Below are 17,167 nucleotides of genomic sequence, written 5' to 3' on the forward strand. Positions count from 1 at the left end.
AATTTGCCTGAGAAGCAGCAAATGATAACTCAAGTACTTGAGTTCCTTCCACTGACATGGAGACTCAAATGAAGTTCCTCACTCTGAGTTTCACAGTGTCCTATTCCCAGGTGTGATGGCCATGTGGAGAGTGAACCAGCAGACAGAGGATGTTTCTCTCTCTCTTTCTCTGCCTTTAAAACAAAGTAAATAAAGCCTAGAAGGATGGGAGGAATGGAGGAAAGGAAGAAAGAAGGGAGGAAGGGAGAGAAAAGAAGGAAGAGAAAGGAAAGAAAAGGAGGGAGGAAAAGGAATCGTAACAAAAAGGCAAAAACCCCCAAACTTCCATCAGATAGTTCCCATACAGTTATTCTTCAAAAATCAGATAATCCCCACGAAACATAATAATTACATTAAGAATTAAAAAAAGTCATTGCATCATAAATGTGGAAAAGTGGGTCTTCAGTAAAAAAAAAAAGTACTTCCTGGTTAAGAGGGAGAAATTATGCACTATCTCACACTGAAAAAGTTTGGAAATTGTCTCAAGATGAGACTAAAATTAATATAGGAATAAAAAACTCAATATGAAAGGTCGGTGTGGTGATGCAGCTGGTTATGCCGTTGGCTACAACACCATCATCCCACATGAGTGCTGGTTCAAGTTCAGGCTATTCTACTTCTGATCCAGCTCCCTTCTAACGTACCTGAGAAAGCAGGGGAAGAAGATAACCCAAGGACTTGGGCCCCTGTCTCACACACGGGAGACCCAGATGGAATTCCAGACTCCTGGCAGTAGCCTAGTCCAATTCTGGCCATTGTAGTTATTTGGGTAGTGAACCAGTGGATGGAAGAGCTCTCTGTTTCTCTTTCTTTCTCTCTATAACTCTACCTTTCAAATAAATCTTTTAAAAAAATTTTTAATTTGAAAATCAAACTTGTTTTACCTGTCAGTTAGATCATGTACAGGTCCCAGAGCATCTTTATCTCTTCTGCAACCATTTTCTTGGTTATGTTGCTTAGGTGTATCTAAGGAAGTAGAAAAACGCATTACTCTTTAATTATGTTTTTACATTCTAATATTCAAAGATCTCTTGAAATTCTCTAAACAAAATAAGAAAAATAACAATAATATGAATACTGGTAGGAAAAGATAATTACTCAATTGTTAAGTATTAGGGTAATCAGCAGGGAAGTAATACAGAGTATCTAGTAATAAGTTTTTATACAAAGACTGATGGTGCATTTCCAAAATATGACAATCCATAATTTTACAGTTTTATATCACCCCGTTTTATGTTTAAATATATAAACCACTTCTACATGAGTTAGCAAGGCCAAAAAGAAAAGTTACCATATTTCAGTGCAGTAATAATGACATCAGTGAGCCTATTAGACTACCACTGTACCTGCCAATATTACACTAATAATGGGAGACAGAAATAAAAGATGGAAACCCTACCCTCAAAAGGTCAGTCTAGGAACAGACAGTGAAGTATTATGTTATACTGCCATAATATTATGACAGAAGTATGCAAAGAATACAAACAGCAGAGGAGACACACCTGGCCCATAAAGGACAGCAGGAAGAAGGTATGAAGGCACTGAATGGAAGCATGGTGAGAAATGAGATTGGTAAAGAAAACCATTACTATGTTACAGATGATTTGATATTCCAAAAGCTTCTCCTCTTTCAACATGCTCACTTCTGAAACCCTTTCCCTATTTGTACATGTATCCAAGGTATCATTATATAAGAAACCAATGTGCATACATGTGAAGTTGTCCTCTTAATCCATCCCATCATTACGCCATTTTCAATTATCTTCTGCACCCACTGATTATAAGAGTACTTCAAAAATCTCATGGAGGGGTCTGTATTGTGGTGCAGTGGGTTAAGCCACTGCCTACACCACTGGCATCCAATGAGCACCAGTTCGGGTCCCAGTTGTGCTCCACTTCCAATTCCACTCCCTGCTAATGAGCCTGGGAAAGCAGCAGAGGTGGGACAAAGTATTTGGGCCCCGACACCCACGTGGGAGACCCAGATAGAGTTCTAGGCTCTTGGCTTTGATCTGGCCCAGCCCAGGCTGTGTGGCAGCCATTTGGGGAGTAAACCAGTGGATGGAGGATCTCTCTTCTACCTCTCAATAACTCTACCTTTCAAATAAATAAAAATAAGTCCTTTTTTTTTGTTTTTGTTTTTGTTTTTTTTTTTTTCATTTTTATTTTAGAGAAAGAGAGGAGAGAGAGAGAGAGAAGGGGGGGGAGGGAAACGGGGAGAAAGAAGGAAAAAATAAGTCTTTAAAAAAAAAAGTTAAAAAGGGTTGGTGCTGTGGCAAAGCGGGTTAAAGCCCTGGCCTGCAGCGCTGGCATTCCATATGGGCACCAGTTTGAATCCCAGCTGCTCCACTTCCAATCTAGCTCCCTAATAATGCACCTGGCAAAGCAGCAGAGGATGGTCCAAGCCCTTGGGCCCCTGCACCCACGTGGGAGACCTGGAAAAACTCCTGGCTTTGGATCAGCTCATCTCTGGCTGTTGCGACCATTTGGGGAGTGAACCAGCAGATGGAAGACCTCTCTCCCTCTGTCTCTACCTCTCTCTGTAACTCTATCTTTCAAAAAAAAAAAATATATATATATATATATAATCTTTAAAAAAAGTAATTGAAAATGGAATTAAAAGATTAGTTGATTTGGGCACAAAAATTGTTTTAAAACCATGTATACATGAGAGGGGTCTTTAAAAGATCATGGAAAATACATATTAAAAAAACATGATAGGGGGCCAGCACCATGGCCCAATAGGTTCATCCTCCACCTGCAGCGCTGGCATCCCATATGGGTGCCAGTTTGAGTTCCAGTTGCTCCACTCTCTGCTCTCTGCTATCCAGCTCTCTGCTATGGCATGGATAGCAGTAGAAGATGGCTCAAGTCTTTGGGCCCCTGCACCCATGTGGGAGTCCCAGAAGAAGCACCTGGCTCCTGGCTTCGAATCGGCGCAGTTCCGGTCATTGCAGCCATTTGGAGAATGAACCAACGGAAGGAAGACCTTTCTCTCGGTCTTTCTTTCTCACTGTCTGTAACTCTACCTCTCAAATAAAATAAATAAAATATTTCAAAAAAAAAAAAAAAAGAAAGAAAACATGATGGGGGCTGGTGCTGTGGTGCAGCGAGTTATAGCCCCAGCCTATAGTGCCAGCATCATGGTTTGAGTCCCAGCTGCTCCACTTCTGATCTACCTCTCTACTATGGCCTGGGAAAGCAATAGAAGATGGCCCAACTCCTTGGGGCCCTGCACCCACATGGGAGACCTGGAACAAGCTCCTGACTCCTGGCTTTGGATCAGCTCAGCTCTGGCCATTGGGGTCAGCTGAGGAGTGAACCAGAGGATAGAAGAGCTCTCTCCCTCTCTGGCTCTACCTCTCTCTGTAACTCTTTCAAATAAATAAAATAAATCTTAAATTAAAAAAATTAGAAAACATTATGGGGCCAACGCTGTGGCATAGCGGGTAAAACTGCTGCCTGCAGTACCGGCATCCCATACAGGTGCCAGTTCGAGTCATGGCTGCTCCACTTCTGATCCAGCTCTCTGCTATGGTCTGGGAAAGCAGCAGAAGATGGCCCAAGTCCTTGGGTCCCTGCACCCATGTGGGAGACCCAGAGGAAGCTCCTGGCTTCAGAGCAACAAAGCTCCAGCCATTGTGGCCATCTGGGAAGTGAACCGGCAGATGGAAGACCTTTCTCTCTCTGCCTCTCCTCTCTCTTATAACTCTGACTTTCAAATAAATAAATCTTTTTTTAAAAACAAAGAAAACATTATGCATGAACTTACAAATGCTTTCACATCTAAACTCATCTTATAACTCTACTTTTCCACAAACTTTCTGAAATGTTCTATATAATGGTATTACTGATGTTTACAAAACATCCCAAAAAACAGCACAAATACAACTCTACCACAAAGTATTAACAACCATAAACTAAAGTTATTATATACAACTACAAACAGCATCTGTTGCTGATAAGCAGAATTGACACATTTGTCTGGCATTTAAGAAAGCTTTTAAGTTAAAAGTTGGAAAGTGAGGGACCAGTATTTTGGCACAGCAGGTTAAGCTACCACCTGCCACGCTGGTATTCCATATGAGAACCAGTTCAAATCCTAGCTACTCAATTTCTGATTCAGCTCCTGGCTAACTCAACTGAGAATATGGAAAACCTGTATGGAGTTTCTGACTCCTGGATCCAGCCTGGTCCAGCTCCAGCAGTTGCAGCCATTCGGAGAGTAAACCAGTGGATGAACAATCTCTCTCCCTCCCTCTAGCTATGTAACTCTGCCTTTCAAATAAATAAATCAATCTTCAAAAACAAGCTAGAAAGTAAAAAAGCATTTAAACAATTTTTATTTTTCCCTAAATGCAACAGGAAATCATTAATGCATTTTTATGCCAGGAAATGAAAAGGATCTATTAGAGAAAGAGCACTGATAACCATTTGGAATAGAAAACAGACTAAATATTAGAGGTAGGGTAGCTAGTATGAACACAATTTAAGAAAAGAAATGATGAAAACTAAATTATAATATTAAAAATGTATTCAGAAAGAGGGCATAGAACATCAGGGCATTTAGGAGATGAACAAAACTGAACTCACAACAGCAAATCAACTTGAAGCAGAAACTACCTCTATCAAACCTTACTAGAATAAATAAAATTTAAGAAAAAGAAGAAATGCCCCCCCAAAAAAACAAATAAAGTATATAAGTCAGATCCAAAGATGGAAAGCTTAATCAGAATAGTAAACTCAAACAAGCACCTAATAAGGCACATTCCAGAATATGAATACTGAAGATTTAACACCTACATTTAACAAGAACCATCATAGGCCACTCCAGCTGGAATCTAAAACAAACACTACCATGAAGCTGAGACACTGCAGAAGCTGCTTTATCCCTAACAAGAAAAGCATAAAAATTCTGCCAACTCATTCAGGGAAGTAACAAAGAAGTTTGCAGTATACCTGGAGCCCTAGGTGAGAATAGGAGAAAGGAAAGAAATGTAAAACTTAGCGAACTCAAAAGCAGGTATAAAATCAATATTACAGGGGCAGGCGCTGTTGCATAGTGGGTTGGGCCTCCACCTGTGGCAGTAACTCCATATGGGCCCCGGTCAGCTCTCAGGTGCTCCTCTTCCAATCTGGCTCCTTGCTGATGGCTTGGGGCCCTGTGCCCACATGGAGGACCAAAGGAAACTCCTGGCTCCAGATCTGAGCTCACAAATATTTTATGGGAGCCACCACTGTGGTATATTAGGTTAAGACTCTGCCTGCAGTGCCAGCATCCCATATAGGCACAGGTTTGAGTCCTAGCTACTTCACTTCTGATTCGGCTCCTTGGTGAAGGCATTAGAGGATGGCCCATGTGCTTGGACCCCTGTGCCCACAAGGGAGACCCAAAGGAAGCTCTGGCTCCTGACCTAAACTCACAAATAAATATTTTAGGGGGCCTATCACTGTGGTGTAGTAGGTTAAGCCTCCACCTGCAGTAGAATGGGCACTGGTTCAAGTCTCAGCTGCTCTACTTCTGATCCAGTTCTCTGTTAATGGCCTGCGAAAACAGCAGAAGATAGGCCCAAGTACTTGGGCCCCTGCACCTACATAGGAGACCCAGAGAAAGCTCCTGGCTTTGACTCAGCCCAGCTCCAGCAGTTGCAGCCATCTGGGGAGTGAAACAGCAGATGAAAGACCTCCCTCTCTGTTTCTCCCTCTCACCATCTGTTAACTCTGCCACTCAAATAAATAAATAAATCATTAAAAGTAAATATTTTAATAGGAAGCAAATTAGCAAGCACTACATATAGGAGCAGAAGTACCTGAAACTCAAGGGATAACAGAAAAATCAAAAAGATACTATCTGTACATTTAAAATAATTAGCAAAAAACAAAAGAAACTAAAGGTGCCATAATGGAAGATACCACAAAAAAGAACAGGGAATTTTGAAGAAGAAGCAAATAAGCTTCTAAAAGTGCAAAGTACATCCATGAATATTAAAGACAGCTTAGGCTGGCGCCGCGGCTCAATAAGCTAATTCTCCGCCTGCGGCGCTGGCACTCCAGGTTCTAGTCCCAGTCGGGGCACCAGATTCTGTCCCGGTTGCCCCTCTTCCAGGCCAGCTCTCTGCTGTGGCCCGGGAGTGCAGTGGAGGACGGCCCAAGTGCTTGGGCCCTGCACCCCATGGGAGACCAGGAGAAGCACTTGGCTCCTGCCTTCAGATCAGCGTGGTGGGTGGGGCAGCCATTGGAGGGTGAACCAACGGCAAAGGAAGACCTTTCTCTCTGTCTCTCTCTCACTGTCCACTCTGCCTGTCAAAAAATTTTAAAAATTTAAAAAATTTTAAAAAAAGACAGCTCAAAAAGCAGATTAAAGATAAAATGATTAGTGAACTATAAGAGATATCTAAGGATAACATATAAAACAAAGCTCAGAGGCAGAAACAAGTTATGAATATGAATGCGAAGTTAAGAAATACGAAGAGCAAAATCAGAAGTTCCAACAATATGAGTTTGGGGAAAAAAGGACCAAAAGAATGACAGACAAGCATTATTAGAAAAGATGTAGGTAAATAAGTTTGCAGAACTGTGGAAAACACATGAGCCTTCAGAATAAATAAGCACACATAAGTCCTAAATAAAAACGAATCAAAATAAAAGTAAGTCTAAATAAAAGCAAATTATTGTCTCAATGAACCTACATTACAGAAAAAGAAAAATCTTAAAAACAACTAGAAATAAAAAATTAACTACCAATAAATGACAACCTGTCAGGAAATATCTCAGAAATAGAAAGCGGAAAACAATGAGATTGTATGTAGCACCAAAGTGAAAAAAAAAAAAATGTGGTATAATTCTATATCCTGCTAAACTACCATTCAAGAGTACATAAAAATAAAGATATTTGCCCTTTTTTTTTTTTTGAGATTTATTTATTTGAAAGTCAGAGTTACACAGAGAGAGGGAGAAGCACAAACACAAAGAGAGAGAGGTTCACTCCCCAGATGGCCACAACACCTGGCTGAAGCCAAGAGCCAGGAGCTTCTTCAGAGTCTCTGTCACATGTGGCAGAGGTCCAGGGACTTGTACTATCTTCTGCTGCTTTCCCAGGCACATTAGCAGGGAGCTAGATCAGTAGTGGAGCAGCCATGATTCGAACCAGCACCCATAAGGTATGTCGGCACTGCAGGCGGGGGTTAACCCACTGTGCCACAGCACCAGCCCCAAAATAAAGATATCTTCATAGAAAGACTAATATTGTACTATTTATTTCCCATTACTAAAAGAACTATATACTTTGATATAAATTCCTCAAAAGGAAAAAATAGAAAAATAAGGTGGGAAGATCAATAAACACGTTGGTAAATCTAAAAACACAATGAATATTAAAAATAATTTATATCAACATCTTAAAAAATTGGCAATGACTCTGAAATAAAAGGCATTAAGGGGACCAGCACTGTGGCACAGTGGGTAAAGCCACAGCCTGTTGTGCCAGCATCCTATATGAGTGCAGTTCAAGACCCCGCTGCTCCACTTCCGATCCAGCTCTGTGCTATGGCCGGGAAAAGCAGTACAAAATGGCCCAAATCCTTGGGCCCCTGCAGCCACATGGGAGACCTGGAAGAAGCTCCTGTCTCCTAGCTTCGGATGGACTCAGCTCTGGTCATTGCAGTCAACTGGGGAGTAAACCTGTGGATAGAAAACTTCTCTCTCTCTCTGCCTCTCTCTCTCTGTAACTCTGCCTTTCAAATAAATAAATATTTTTTAAAAAGTCATTGAAAAATAAAAAACAAATGCAATAAGCAAACCTTCTTTGAATCCAGTGTCAAAAAAATTAACAAATATTTTCAAAACACGTTTGTGGGATAATAAAAAAATAGGGGGAGGGCACGTAGCAGAGCAGTTAAAATGCACAAGTCTCACAATGGAATGCCAAGGTATGATTTCAGTGCCAGCTCCCAATTCCAGCTTCCTATCAATGCAGACCCTGGAAGGCAGCAAGTGATGGCTCAAGTAACTAGGTTCCTTGCACCCACGTGGAAGACTTGTATTGCATTCCTGGCTCCTATCTCTGACCCCAGCTCAGCCCCAGCAAAGTGCATTTGGATGGTGATTGAGCAGAAGAGAGTTCCCTGTTCCTCTACCTCTCCAATTAAAAAAAAATTCAAAAACTTTAAAAACAGCATTATATAGTTAAATCACACATATAAAAATTATTTTTATGAACACACACCTGTTCTAAGAATAAGAATAATGGTTACTTCTGTGAAACTTATAAGAATGGGATCAAAGGGGGGGCCATTGCAGTGGCGCAGCAGGTTAAAGCCCTAGTCTGAAGCACCGGCATTCCATATGGGCGCCAGTTCTAGTCCCCACTGCTCCACTTCCGATCCAGCTCTCTGCTATGGCCTGAGAAAGCAATAGAAGACGGCCCAAGCACTTGGACCCCTGCATCCACGTGGGAGACCGGAAGAAGCTCCTGCATCCTGGCTTCGGATCGGCGCAGCTCCGAGTGTTGCAGCCATCTGGGGAAGTGAATGGAAGACTACTCTCTCTGTCTCTATCTCTCTCTGTAACTCTTTCAAATAAATAAAATAAATCTTTAAAAAAATGGGCTCAAAGAAAAGTAAATATCCAAGATATATCCACATATGTACTTTTTCTAGAAGTTTTTCGTAAACCTTTTTTTTATTTGAAAGGCAGAGTTACAGAGAGAGAGAGATCTTCCATCTGCTGTTTCACTCCCCAAATGGCTACAACGGCCAGACTGGGCCCAGCTGAAGTCAGGAGCCTGGAATTCCATCTGGGTGTCCCACGTGAGTGGCAGAGGTGCAAGTATTTGGGCCGTCTTCTACTGCTTTCCTAGGGACATGAGCAGGGAAATGGATCCAAAGTGGACCTGCCAGGATATGAACCCACGATCATATGGGATGCCAGCATAGCAGATAATGGCATAACTCACTCACTATATGCCAGCCTCTGCATATGTTCTTTCTAAAAAAAAGAAAAGCAAATACTACAAAGTTCTGACAAAGAAGGGTGTTTGTTATACATACATTTATAATATTATTCTCTGTACTTTCCAATGTGCTGAAATAGAATTTTTAAAAACATTTTAATAGCAAATAATTGAGGGGCCAGTGCTGTGGCATAGCAGATAAAGCCGGTGCTGCCCATCCCATATGAGCACTGGTTCAAGACTCAGCTGCTTCACTCAGATCCAGCTCTCTGCTATGGCCTGGGAAAGCAGGAGATGGCCAGAGACCTTGGGCCCCTGCACCAGCACGGGAGACCCGGAAGAAGCTCCTGGCTTCTGGCTCCTGGCTTCGGATCAACGCAGCTCCAGCCATTGCAGCTATCTGGGGAGTGAACCAACAGACAGAAGACCTCTTTCTCTCTCTACCTTTCCTCTCTCAGTGTAACTCTGACTTTCAAATAGATAAATAAATCTTAAAAAAAAAAAAAGTAAATAATGGGCGCAGGCATTCAGTACAAGAGTTAAAAATACCACTTGACACAACTGCATCCCACATCAGAGAGCCCCTACTCCCCTTCTGATTCTAGCTTCCTGATAATGTACACTCGATCACATTGAAGGCTCCCAACTATAGCCTGGTCTGGCCCTAGCTATTGCAACATACAGGACATGAACCAACTCCAGCCACTGTGGCCACTTGGGGAGTGAACTTGTAAATGGAAGACCGCTCTCTCTCTCTCTATGCCTCTGCCTCTCTGTAGCTCTGCCTTCTAAATAAACAAATAAATCTTTTAAAAAATTATTCCATTCATATGAAAACCTAGAATACAGAAATTTAGAGACAAAAAATATTTTAGTGGTTGCTTAGGGCCAGGGGAGCATAGGAGGCATGGTAGGGAATGGTGACAGCTAAAGGATATACAGTTTCTTTTTCAAGTGACAAGAATGTTCAAAAAAAAAAAAAAAGGAATGTTCAAAACTGGTAATGGCTGCATCTATCTACAAAAAAACTACTCAGCTGTAGGCTTTAAATGAGTGAATTGTATGGTATGTGAATTATATCTCAGAAAGGTTTTTTTAAATTAATTAATTTATTTGAAAGTCAGAGTTGCACAGAGAGAGAGAGAGAGAGAGAGAGGCAGAGAGAGAGAGAGAGGTCTTCCATCTGCTGGTTCACTCCTCAATTGACCCCAATGGCCAGAGCTGCGACAATCCGAAGCTAGGAACCAGGAGCTTCTTCTGGGTCTCCCACGTGGGTGCAGTGGCCCATCTTGTACTGTTTGGGCCATCTTGTACTGTTTTCTCAAGCCATAGCAGAAAGCTGGACTGGAAATGGAGCAACCAAGACTCAAACCAGCGCCCATATGGGATAACTGTTTTTATTTATCAATAAAGTTTTTATTAAAGAAGAAAAAAAAAAAAGATGACTCCAGCATTGTGTTGCAAAAGTTTAAGCTACTGCTTGTGACACCAGCCTACCATATTGAAGCGCCAGTTTCAGTCCCAGCTATTCTACTTCCCATCCAGCTTCCTGCTAATATGTTTGGGAAAGCAGCAGATGATGGCCAAGTTCATGGGTTCCTGCCACCCACACAGGAGACTTAGATTGAGTTCCAGGTTCCTAGCTTCAGGCTGGCCCAGCGCTGGCCACTGTAGCCATTTCGGGAGTGAACCAGCCAATCTCTATCTCTCCCTCTCCCTGAAACTCTGCCTTTCAAATAAATAAATCTTAAAAAAAAAAAAAAAAAGAGAGAGAGAGAGAGAGAGAGAAAGAAAAAAGAACAAGCCAGATACAAAAGGCTACATATTATATGATTCCATTCATATTAAAATTCCATATTTATATGAAACAAGAAAATCCATAGAGACAGGATGTAGATTATTGGCAGCCAGAACCTGGAAAAGTAGGAAATAAGGAGCAATCACTACTGAGGATGGGATTTTCTTTCAGGATCTTAAAAATGTTGTGGAACTAGACAGTAGAACAACTGCACAACACTTTGAATTTACAAAATGCCAATGAGATATAATGACTGAAATGTTGAATTTTATGATTAAGGAGGAAAAACAAATGATGAACTATTACAATACTGAGAAACAATGATGGGAGAAAGGGGTTTAAAGGAGAAAAGGATAAATAACCAACCTGGAAGTGAAGCAGGATACTTAAAAAGAATACTCCTCGCATATACTTCTTCTGAAGCAGGATCAAATGAAAGGGGAGACATAGGCGGTAAAAGATCCACAGCCTTTAAAGACAAAATTCATAATTCTAAACACATTCGCTAACTGCCACAATAACAATGATAAATTATGAGTGGATGATTGTTTTTGCCCTAAAATATAAGCACCAAGTAGATAACTTATAACCATTTTTTAACCAATTATATTTGGAAAAAGGGGCTTACATTGTCCTCTAAGTCTCAATCGTCATGGTACTTCACATCAAGAAGACAGTCTAGGGGAAGACAAACAGCACAGCAATCAAGCCTCCACTTGAGGGGCCAGCGCTGTGGCATAAAGGGAAAAGTTGCCACCTGCAGTGTCAGCAATCCCATATAGGTGCCAGTTCAAGTCCCAGCTGCTCAACTTCTGATCTAGGTCTCTGCTATGGCCTGGGAAAGCAGTGGAAGATGACCAAAGTCCTTGAGTCTTTGCACACTTGTGGGAGATCCAGAGGAAGCTCCTGGCTCATGGCTTTGGAATGGTGCAGGTCCAGCCATTGTGGCCATCTAGGGAGTGAACCAACAGACTGAAGACCTTTCCTTCTCTGCCTCTCCTTCTCTCTCTGTTTTAACTCTTTCAAATAAATAAATAAATCTTTAAAAAAAAAAATAGACTCCACTTGAAGGGCCAGTGCTATGGCACAATGAGTAAAGCCGCCGCCTGCAGTGCCAGCATCCCATATGGGCACCAGTTCAAGTCCCAGCTGCTCCACTTCTGATCCAACTCTCTGCTATGGTCTGGGAAAACAGTAGAAGATGGCCCAAGTCCTTGGGTCCCTGCACCCGCATGGGAGACCTGGAGGAAGCTCCTGGCTCCTGGCTTCAGATCAGCCCAGCTCCAGCTGTTGCGGCCATTTGGGGAGTGAACCGGTGGATAAAAGGCGTTTGTCTCTCTCTCTCTGCCTATCCCTCTCTGTAATTCTTCCTTTCAAATAAATCAATCAATCTAAAAAAATTTTTAAAAACATTCTACTTGAGACACCCACATCACATTTGGAATCCCTGGGTTTAAGTTCCAGCTCTGCTTCAAATTCCTGTTTCCTACCAATGTACGCCCTGGGAGGCAGAGCAGATAATAGCTCACACACTTGGTCCTTAACACCCATCTGAGAGACCAATATAGAGTTCTAAGCTACTAGCTTCAGCCTGGCCCAGACCCAGCTGCTACTGGCTTTTGAGGCATAAATCAGTGGATGGAAGATCTTCCTCTTTCTCACTCTCTGCATTTCAAATGAAATGAAAATAAATAAAAAACTTTACAAAAAGAAGATGGCTTCATTTTCTCCCTTTTTCAAAAAGATTTATTTATTTAAAAAGCAAAGCAACAGAAAGAAAGGAAAGGGAGCAAGCCAGGGAGGAAGTGAGTTTGGTGGGGAGACAGCGAGGGAGAAAGATCTTCCATCCACTGATTCAATCCCCAAATGGCCTCAACAGCTAGGCACAGGTCAGACCCAAGCCAGGAGCCAGGAATTACATCTCGGTTTCCCACATGGGTGATGGACCCAAGTACTTGGCCACCATCTGCTGCCTTTCCAGGAGTATTAGGAGGACGGTGGATCAGAAGCACAGCAGCTGCCAGACTCAAACTGACATTCCAATATGGAATGTCAGCAATGTGTGCAAAGGCTTAACCAGGTATGCAGTAACATCATGCCCCCACCCACCCCAGTTACTCTTTAAAACAATTTCAGAATCTGAAAATACCAACTATATTGTAAATTTGAAACTATTTTGAATTAAAATATTTTAAAAACACAAAATAAGTCCTCTATTATTATTGTAAAAAGAAAATTAAATAAAAACACCAACTATAAATGACAAGAATAGCTTAATGAATACTCTATTGTGTATTTGGAAAAATTACATGGGACTGGCACCATGGCATAACAGATTAAGCCACTGCCTGTAATGCCGGCATCCCATATGGGTGCTGGATGAGTCTTGGCTGTCTCATTTCCAATCCATCTCCCTGCTAATGGCCTGGGAAAGCAGTGGAGGATGGCACAAGTGCTTAGAACCTTTTACCCATGCAGGAGACCCAGAAGAGGTCCTGGCCCAGCCCCGACCATTGTGGCCACTTGGGGAGTAAACCAGCGGGTAGAAGACCCCTCCCCCTCTCTCTTTCTTTCTCCATCTCCCTCTAACGCTGCCTTTCAAATAAAAAAATAAAAAAAATTAAAAAAAAAAACCTGCTTTAAAAAATTTATAGAAACCAAAACATTTGAACTTTAGGCTCAGATGCAAAAATGACAAACATAATCTACAAATAGAATTTTTGAGGGCAGGCGCTGCGGCTCAATACGCTAATCCTCCGCCTAGCGGCGCCGGCACCCCGGGTTTTAGTCCTGGTCGGGGCGCCAGATTCTGTCCCGGTTGCCTCTCTTCCAGGCCAGCTCTCTGCTGTGGCCTGGAAGTGTAGTGGAAGATGGCCCAAGTGCTTGGGCCCGGCACCCCATGGGAGACCAGGAAAAGCACCTGGCTCCTGCCTTTGGATCAGCACGGTGCGCCGGCCGCAGCACACCAGCCGCGGCGGCCATTGGAGGGTGAACCAACGGCAAAGGAAGACCTTTCTCTCTGTCTCTCTCTCTCTCTCACTGTTCACTCTGCCTGTAAAAAAAAAAAAAAAAAAAAAAAAAAAAAGAATTTTTGGGTCATTTATTATATAGTAAACCAAGAGACTAACAAATATTATACTTTGTACTTTAAAAAGTAAGTGGGAAAAAGGAGTTAAAAGTAAGTATTTTGGTGCAAAAATTTCTTTAAAAATACATGCAATTTTTTCGTAATATGAATTTTTCATGAGCTTTCTAGAAATCCCTCCAAGATTTTTTCATTTATTTTTATTTTAGAGAAAAAAAGATCTCCCATCTGCTGATTCACTCCTTATATGCCAATGAGAGCTGTAGCTGGGCTAGGCCAAAGCTGGAAACTGGGAACTCAATCCAGGTCTTCCACATGAAATTACGGGAGCCATCGCCTGCTGCCTGCCAAGGTGCATATTTATAGAAAGCTAGATTTGGGCATAGAGCAAGGATTCTACCCAGGCACTTCAATATGAGACAGAGATCCCGTAGATAGCATCTTAGCAAAGTAAATTTTTCTTTTAATTTTATTTTTCCACAAATTTTCTGAAGAACACTCACATTCCACAAGAAATCAGTCAATATCACTTACTGTAGTACCATCTTTAATTAGGCTAAAAGGAGACAGACCAAGAAACTCCTTCCACTTCTTATGCCATTCTGCTTGCTTTTCAACAATAGATTGTCTTATAGTTGTGATATCTTCTTTTATTTTATACCTATGATGGCATAAAACATGAATTTATTCAAACATAAAACAAAAAAGCATTGAGTAAAGTTGAAGAAACAATGATAGAAGAGGAAGGAAATATAACTGAAAATGAATCCCAGAAGTGGATATTTAAAACGTAAAATACCTTTAAAACTGGAAAATAGTCATGCATCTTTCACTTCATTTGTTTTCAAAATACAATTTTTTTCCTGGCTCTGAACTTCAGTAAGAACTTTATTCCAACTCTCTGTTCATTCCTAAGGGCAGCCCATACCTCCCAGTCTTTCTGTTCAAATAAAAAACTTTCCAGGAATTCCATTTTATGATTAGACACAACAAAAGGAATGCCAGAAAAAAGGTGAAATTATTTCATAGAAAATTATCACTCAGGGCAAATAATTTACTCCAAACAGAAAGCTACATTAATTTTCCTCTTTACTTCATATGTTTCTCTTGGAGTTGATTAGATGTTTTTCAGTACTAGTAAAATTTTCACAAGTTTTTATCAAGCTTAATAGTTGTTAACTAGGGCCGGCGCCGCGGCTCAATAGGCTAATCCTCCGCCTAGCGGCGCCGGCACACCGGGTTCTAGTCCCGGTCGGGGCGCCGGATTCTGTCCCGGTTGCCCCTCTTCCAGGCCAGCTCTCTGCTGTGGCCAGGGAGTGCAGTGGAGGATGGCCCAGGTGCTTGGGCCCTGCACCCCATGGGAGACCAGGAAAAGCACCTGGCTCCTGGCTCCTGCCATCGGATCAGCGCGGTGCGCCGGCCGCAGCGCGCCAGCCGCGGCGGCCATTGGAGGGTGAACCAACGGCAAAGGAAGACCTTTCTCTCTGTCTCTCTCTCTCACTGTCCACTCTGCCTGTCAAAAAAAAAAAAAAAAAAAAAAAATAGTTGTTAACTAGACAAAAATTTTGCAGAGAAAACCACCCTATACCTCCCATAGTAAAATAACAGAAGAACTTTCTAGTGTACCTCATATGCTTCAGATCTGATAATCTTTCCCTCTGAAATTTGGTCTCCTTTTCAAGGTAGTGAAGGTCTATTGTCAATCTTGCTTGGTCAGCCTGACAACGTTCATATTTCATTACTTTCAAGGCTTCATTTAATAACTGAATAACTGTTAACAGGTTTAATTTTCCAGACTCGTAAACATTTCCTATGTGGAACTAAAGATTCAGAAAGAAAAAAAGGGGAGAACTATAGGTCCTTAAGATAATACACTATTACATATATTTTTACCATTATATAAAAAAGTTATAAAGAGTGAAAGAAAAAAAACACTTCCCCCCAAACATGAAGCTATATAAGTCGATCCAGTGATAACCACTATGTAAGAATTAACATGCTATGTTAAATTCTTACACTATGCAAAAGACTGAAAATCAGAATAAAAAAATGCAAATAGATGGGAAAAAATAAAGACTGGAGAGAATGAACTGGTTTGGGGAAAATATCATTAATTAGTTTTTTATAATTTATTTATTTATTTCAGAGGTAGAGTTACAGCCAAAGGGAAAGACAGAGAGGTTTTCCATTGGCTGGTTCACTCCCCAAATGGCCACAACAGCCAGAGCTGGGCCGATCCGAAGCCAGAAGCCAGGAGCTTCTTCCAGGTCTCCCTCGTGGGTATAGAAGCCAAAGTACTTGGGCCATCTTCTACTGCTTTCCCAGGCCATTACAGAGAGCTGGATCAGAAAAGCAGTAGCCAGGGCATGAAATGGCACCCACTGGGATGCCGGTGCTAAAGGTCGCAGCTTAGCCCACTACACCACAGCACCAGCCCCTTCATTTTTTAACAAATTTGTTAATTGATGACTCCTAAAGGCTGCATCTAAATTTGGCCCTGTTTATTTACTCTGCATATCTTCAATGTTTTAAAATTTGTAGTCTAAGTTAAAATTTGATACCTGGGCCCCTGCCATTTATGTGGGAGATGGAGTTCCAGTCTCCTGGCTATTGAATCCATTTAGGGACTCAGCCAGCAGATAAAAGATCAATCTCTCTGTCTCTCTCTCTCTCCCCCTACTTCCCCAGCAGATGGAATCTCTCTCAATCTCTCTCCGTCTCTCTGTGTCTCTCACTCTGTAACTCTGCCTTTTAAATAAATAAAACAAATCTTTAAAAAAAATTGAGGTGTTGGGGTCAGCGCTGTGGCACAGAGGGTTAATGCCCTGGCCTGAAGCGCCAGCATCCCATATGGGCACTGGTTCAAGACCTAGCTCCTCCACTTCCAATCCAGCTCTCTGCTATGGCCTGGGAAAGCAGTGGAAGATGGCCCAAGGCCTTGTGGGAGACCCAGAAGAAGCTCCTGGCTCCTGGCTTCGGATCAGCACAGCTCCGGCTGTTGCAGCCAATTAGAGAGTGAATCATCAAATGGAAGATCTCTCTCTCTCTCTCTCTCTCTCTGTCCCTCCTCTCTCAGTGTAACTGACTTTCAAATAAATAAAAACCCTTAAAAAAATTTTGAGGGGCAAGTGTAAAGGTGCAGCTAGGTAAGCCACTGTTTGCAACTCCTGCATCCAATATTAGAGAGCCTTTGAAGTCCTGGCTACTCCACTTCTGATCCTGTCTCCTACTAATGTTCCTGGGAGAGTAGCAAGTGATGGCCCAAGTACCTGGGTCCCTGCCACCAACATGGCTT

The 17,167-nt window shown here is 41.9% G+C and overlaps 1 protein-coding gene across 9 annotated transcripts in view; it reads right to left on the reverse strand.

The window, feature by feature from the left end:
- HAUS6 (HAUS augmin like complex subunit 6) overlaps nt 1–17,167 on the reverse strand; it is a 53,531-nt gene that overhangs the window by 16,666 nt on the left and 19,698 nt on the right. For 8 of the 9 annotated variants that reach the window (XM_002707973.6, XM_089317565.1, XM_089317591.1 and 5 more), the window contains 4 exons: nt 15,499–15,692; nt 14,407–14,533; nt 11,154–11,256; nt 924–1,005 (listed from right to left, as the gene is read on the reverse strand). In XM_002707973.6, the coding sequence (XP_002708019.3) occupies nt 924–1,005; nt 11,154–11,256; nt 14,407–14,533; nt 15,499–15,692 (506 nt within the window). Of the gene's footprint in view, nt 1–923; nt 1,006–11,153; nt 11,257–11,415; nt 13,840–14,406; nt 14,534–15,498; nt 15,693–17,167 lie in introns of those variants that run through there. The other variant, XM_089317595.1, reaches the window with a different exon arrangement.

This window comes from Oryctolagus cuniculus, chromosome 1 (genome assembly GCF_051225735.1).
Source record: "Oryctolagus cuniculus isolate XC-2025 breed Fujian yellow rabbit chromosome 1, ASM5122573v1, whole genome shotgun sequence".
In the NCBI taxonomy this organism is placed as follows: domain Eukaryota; kingdom Metazoa; phylum Chordata; class Mammalia; order Lagomorpha; family Leporidae; genus Oryctolagus; species Oryctolagus cuniculus.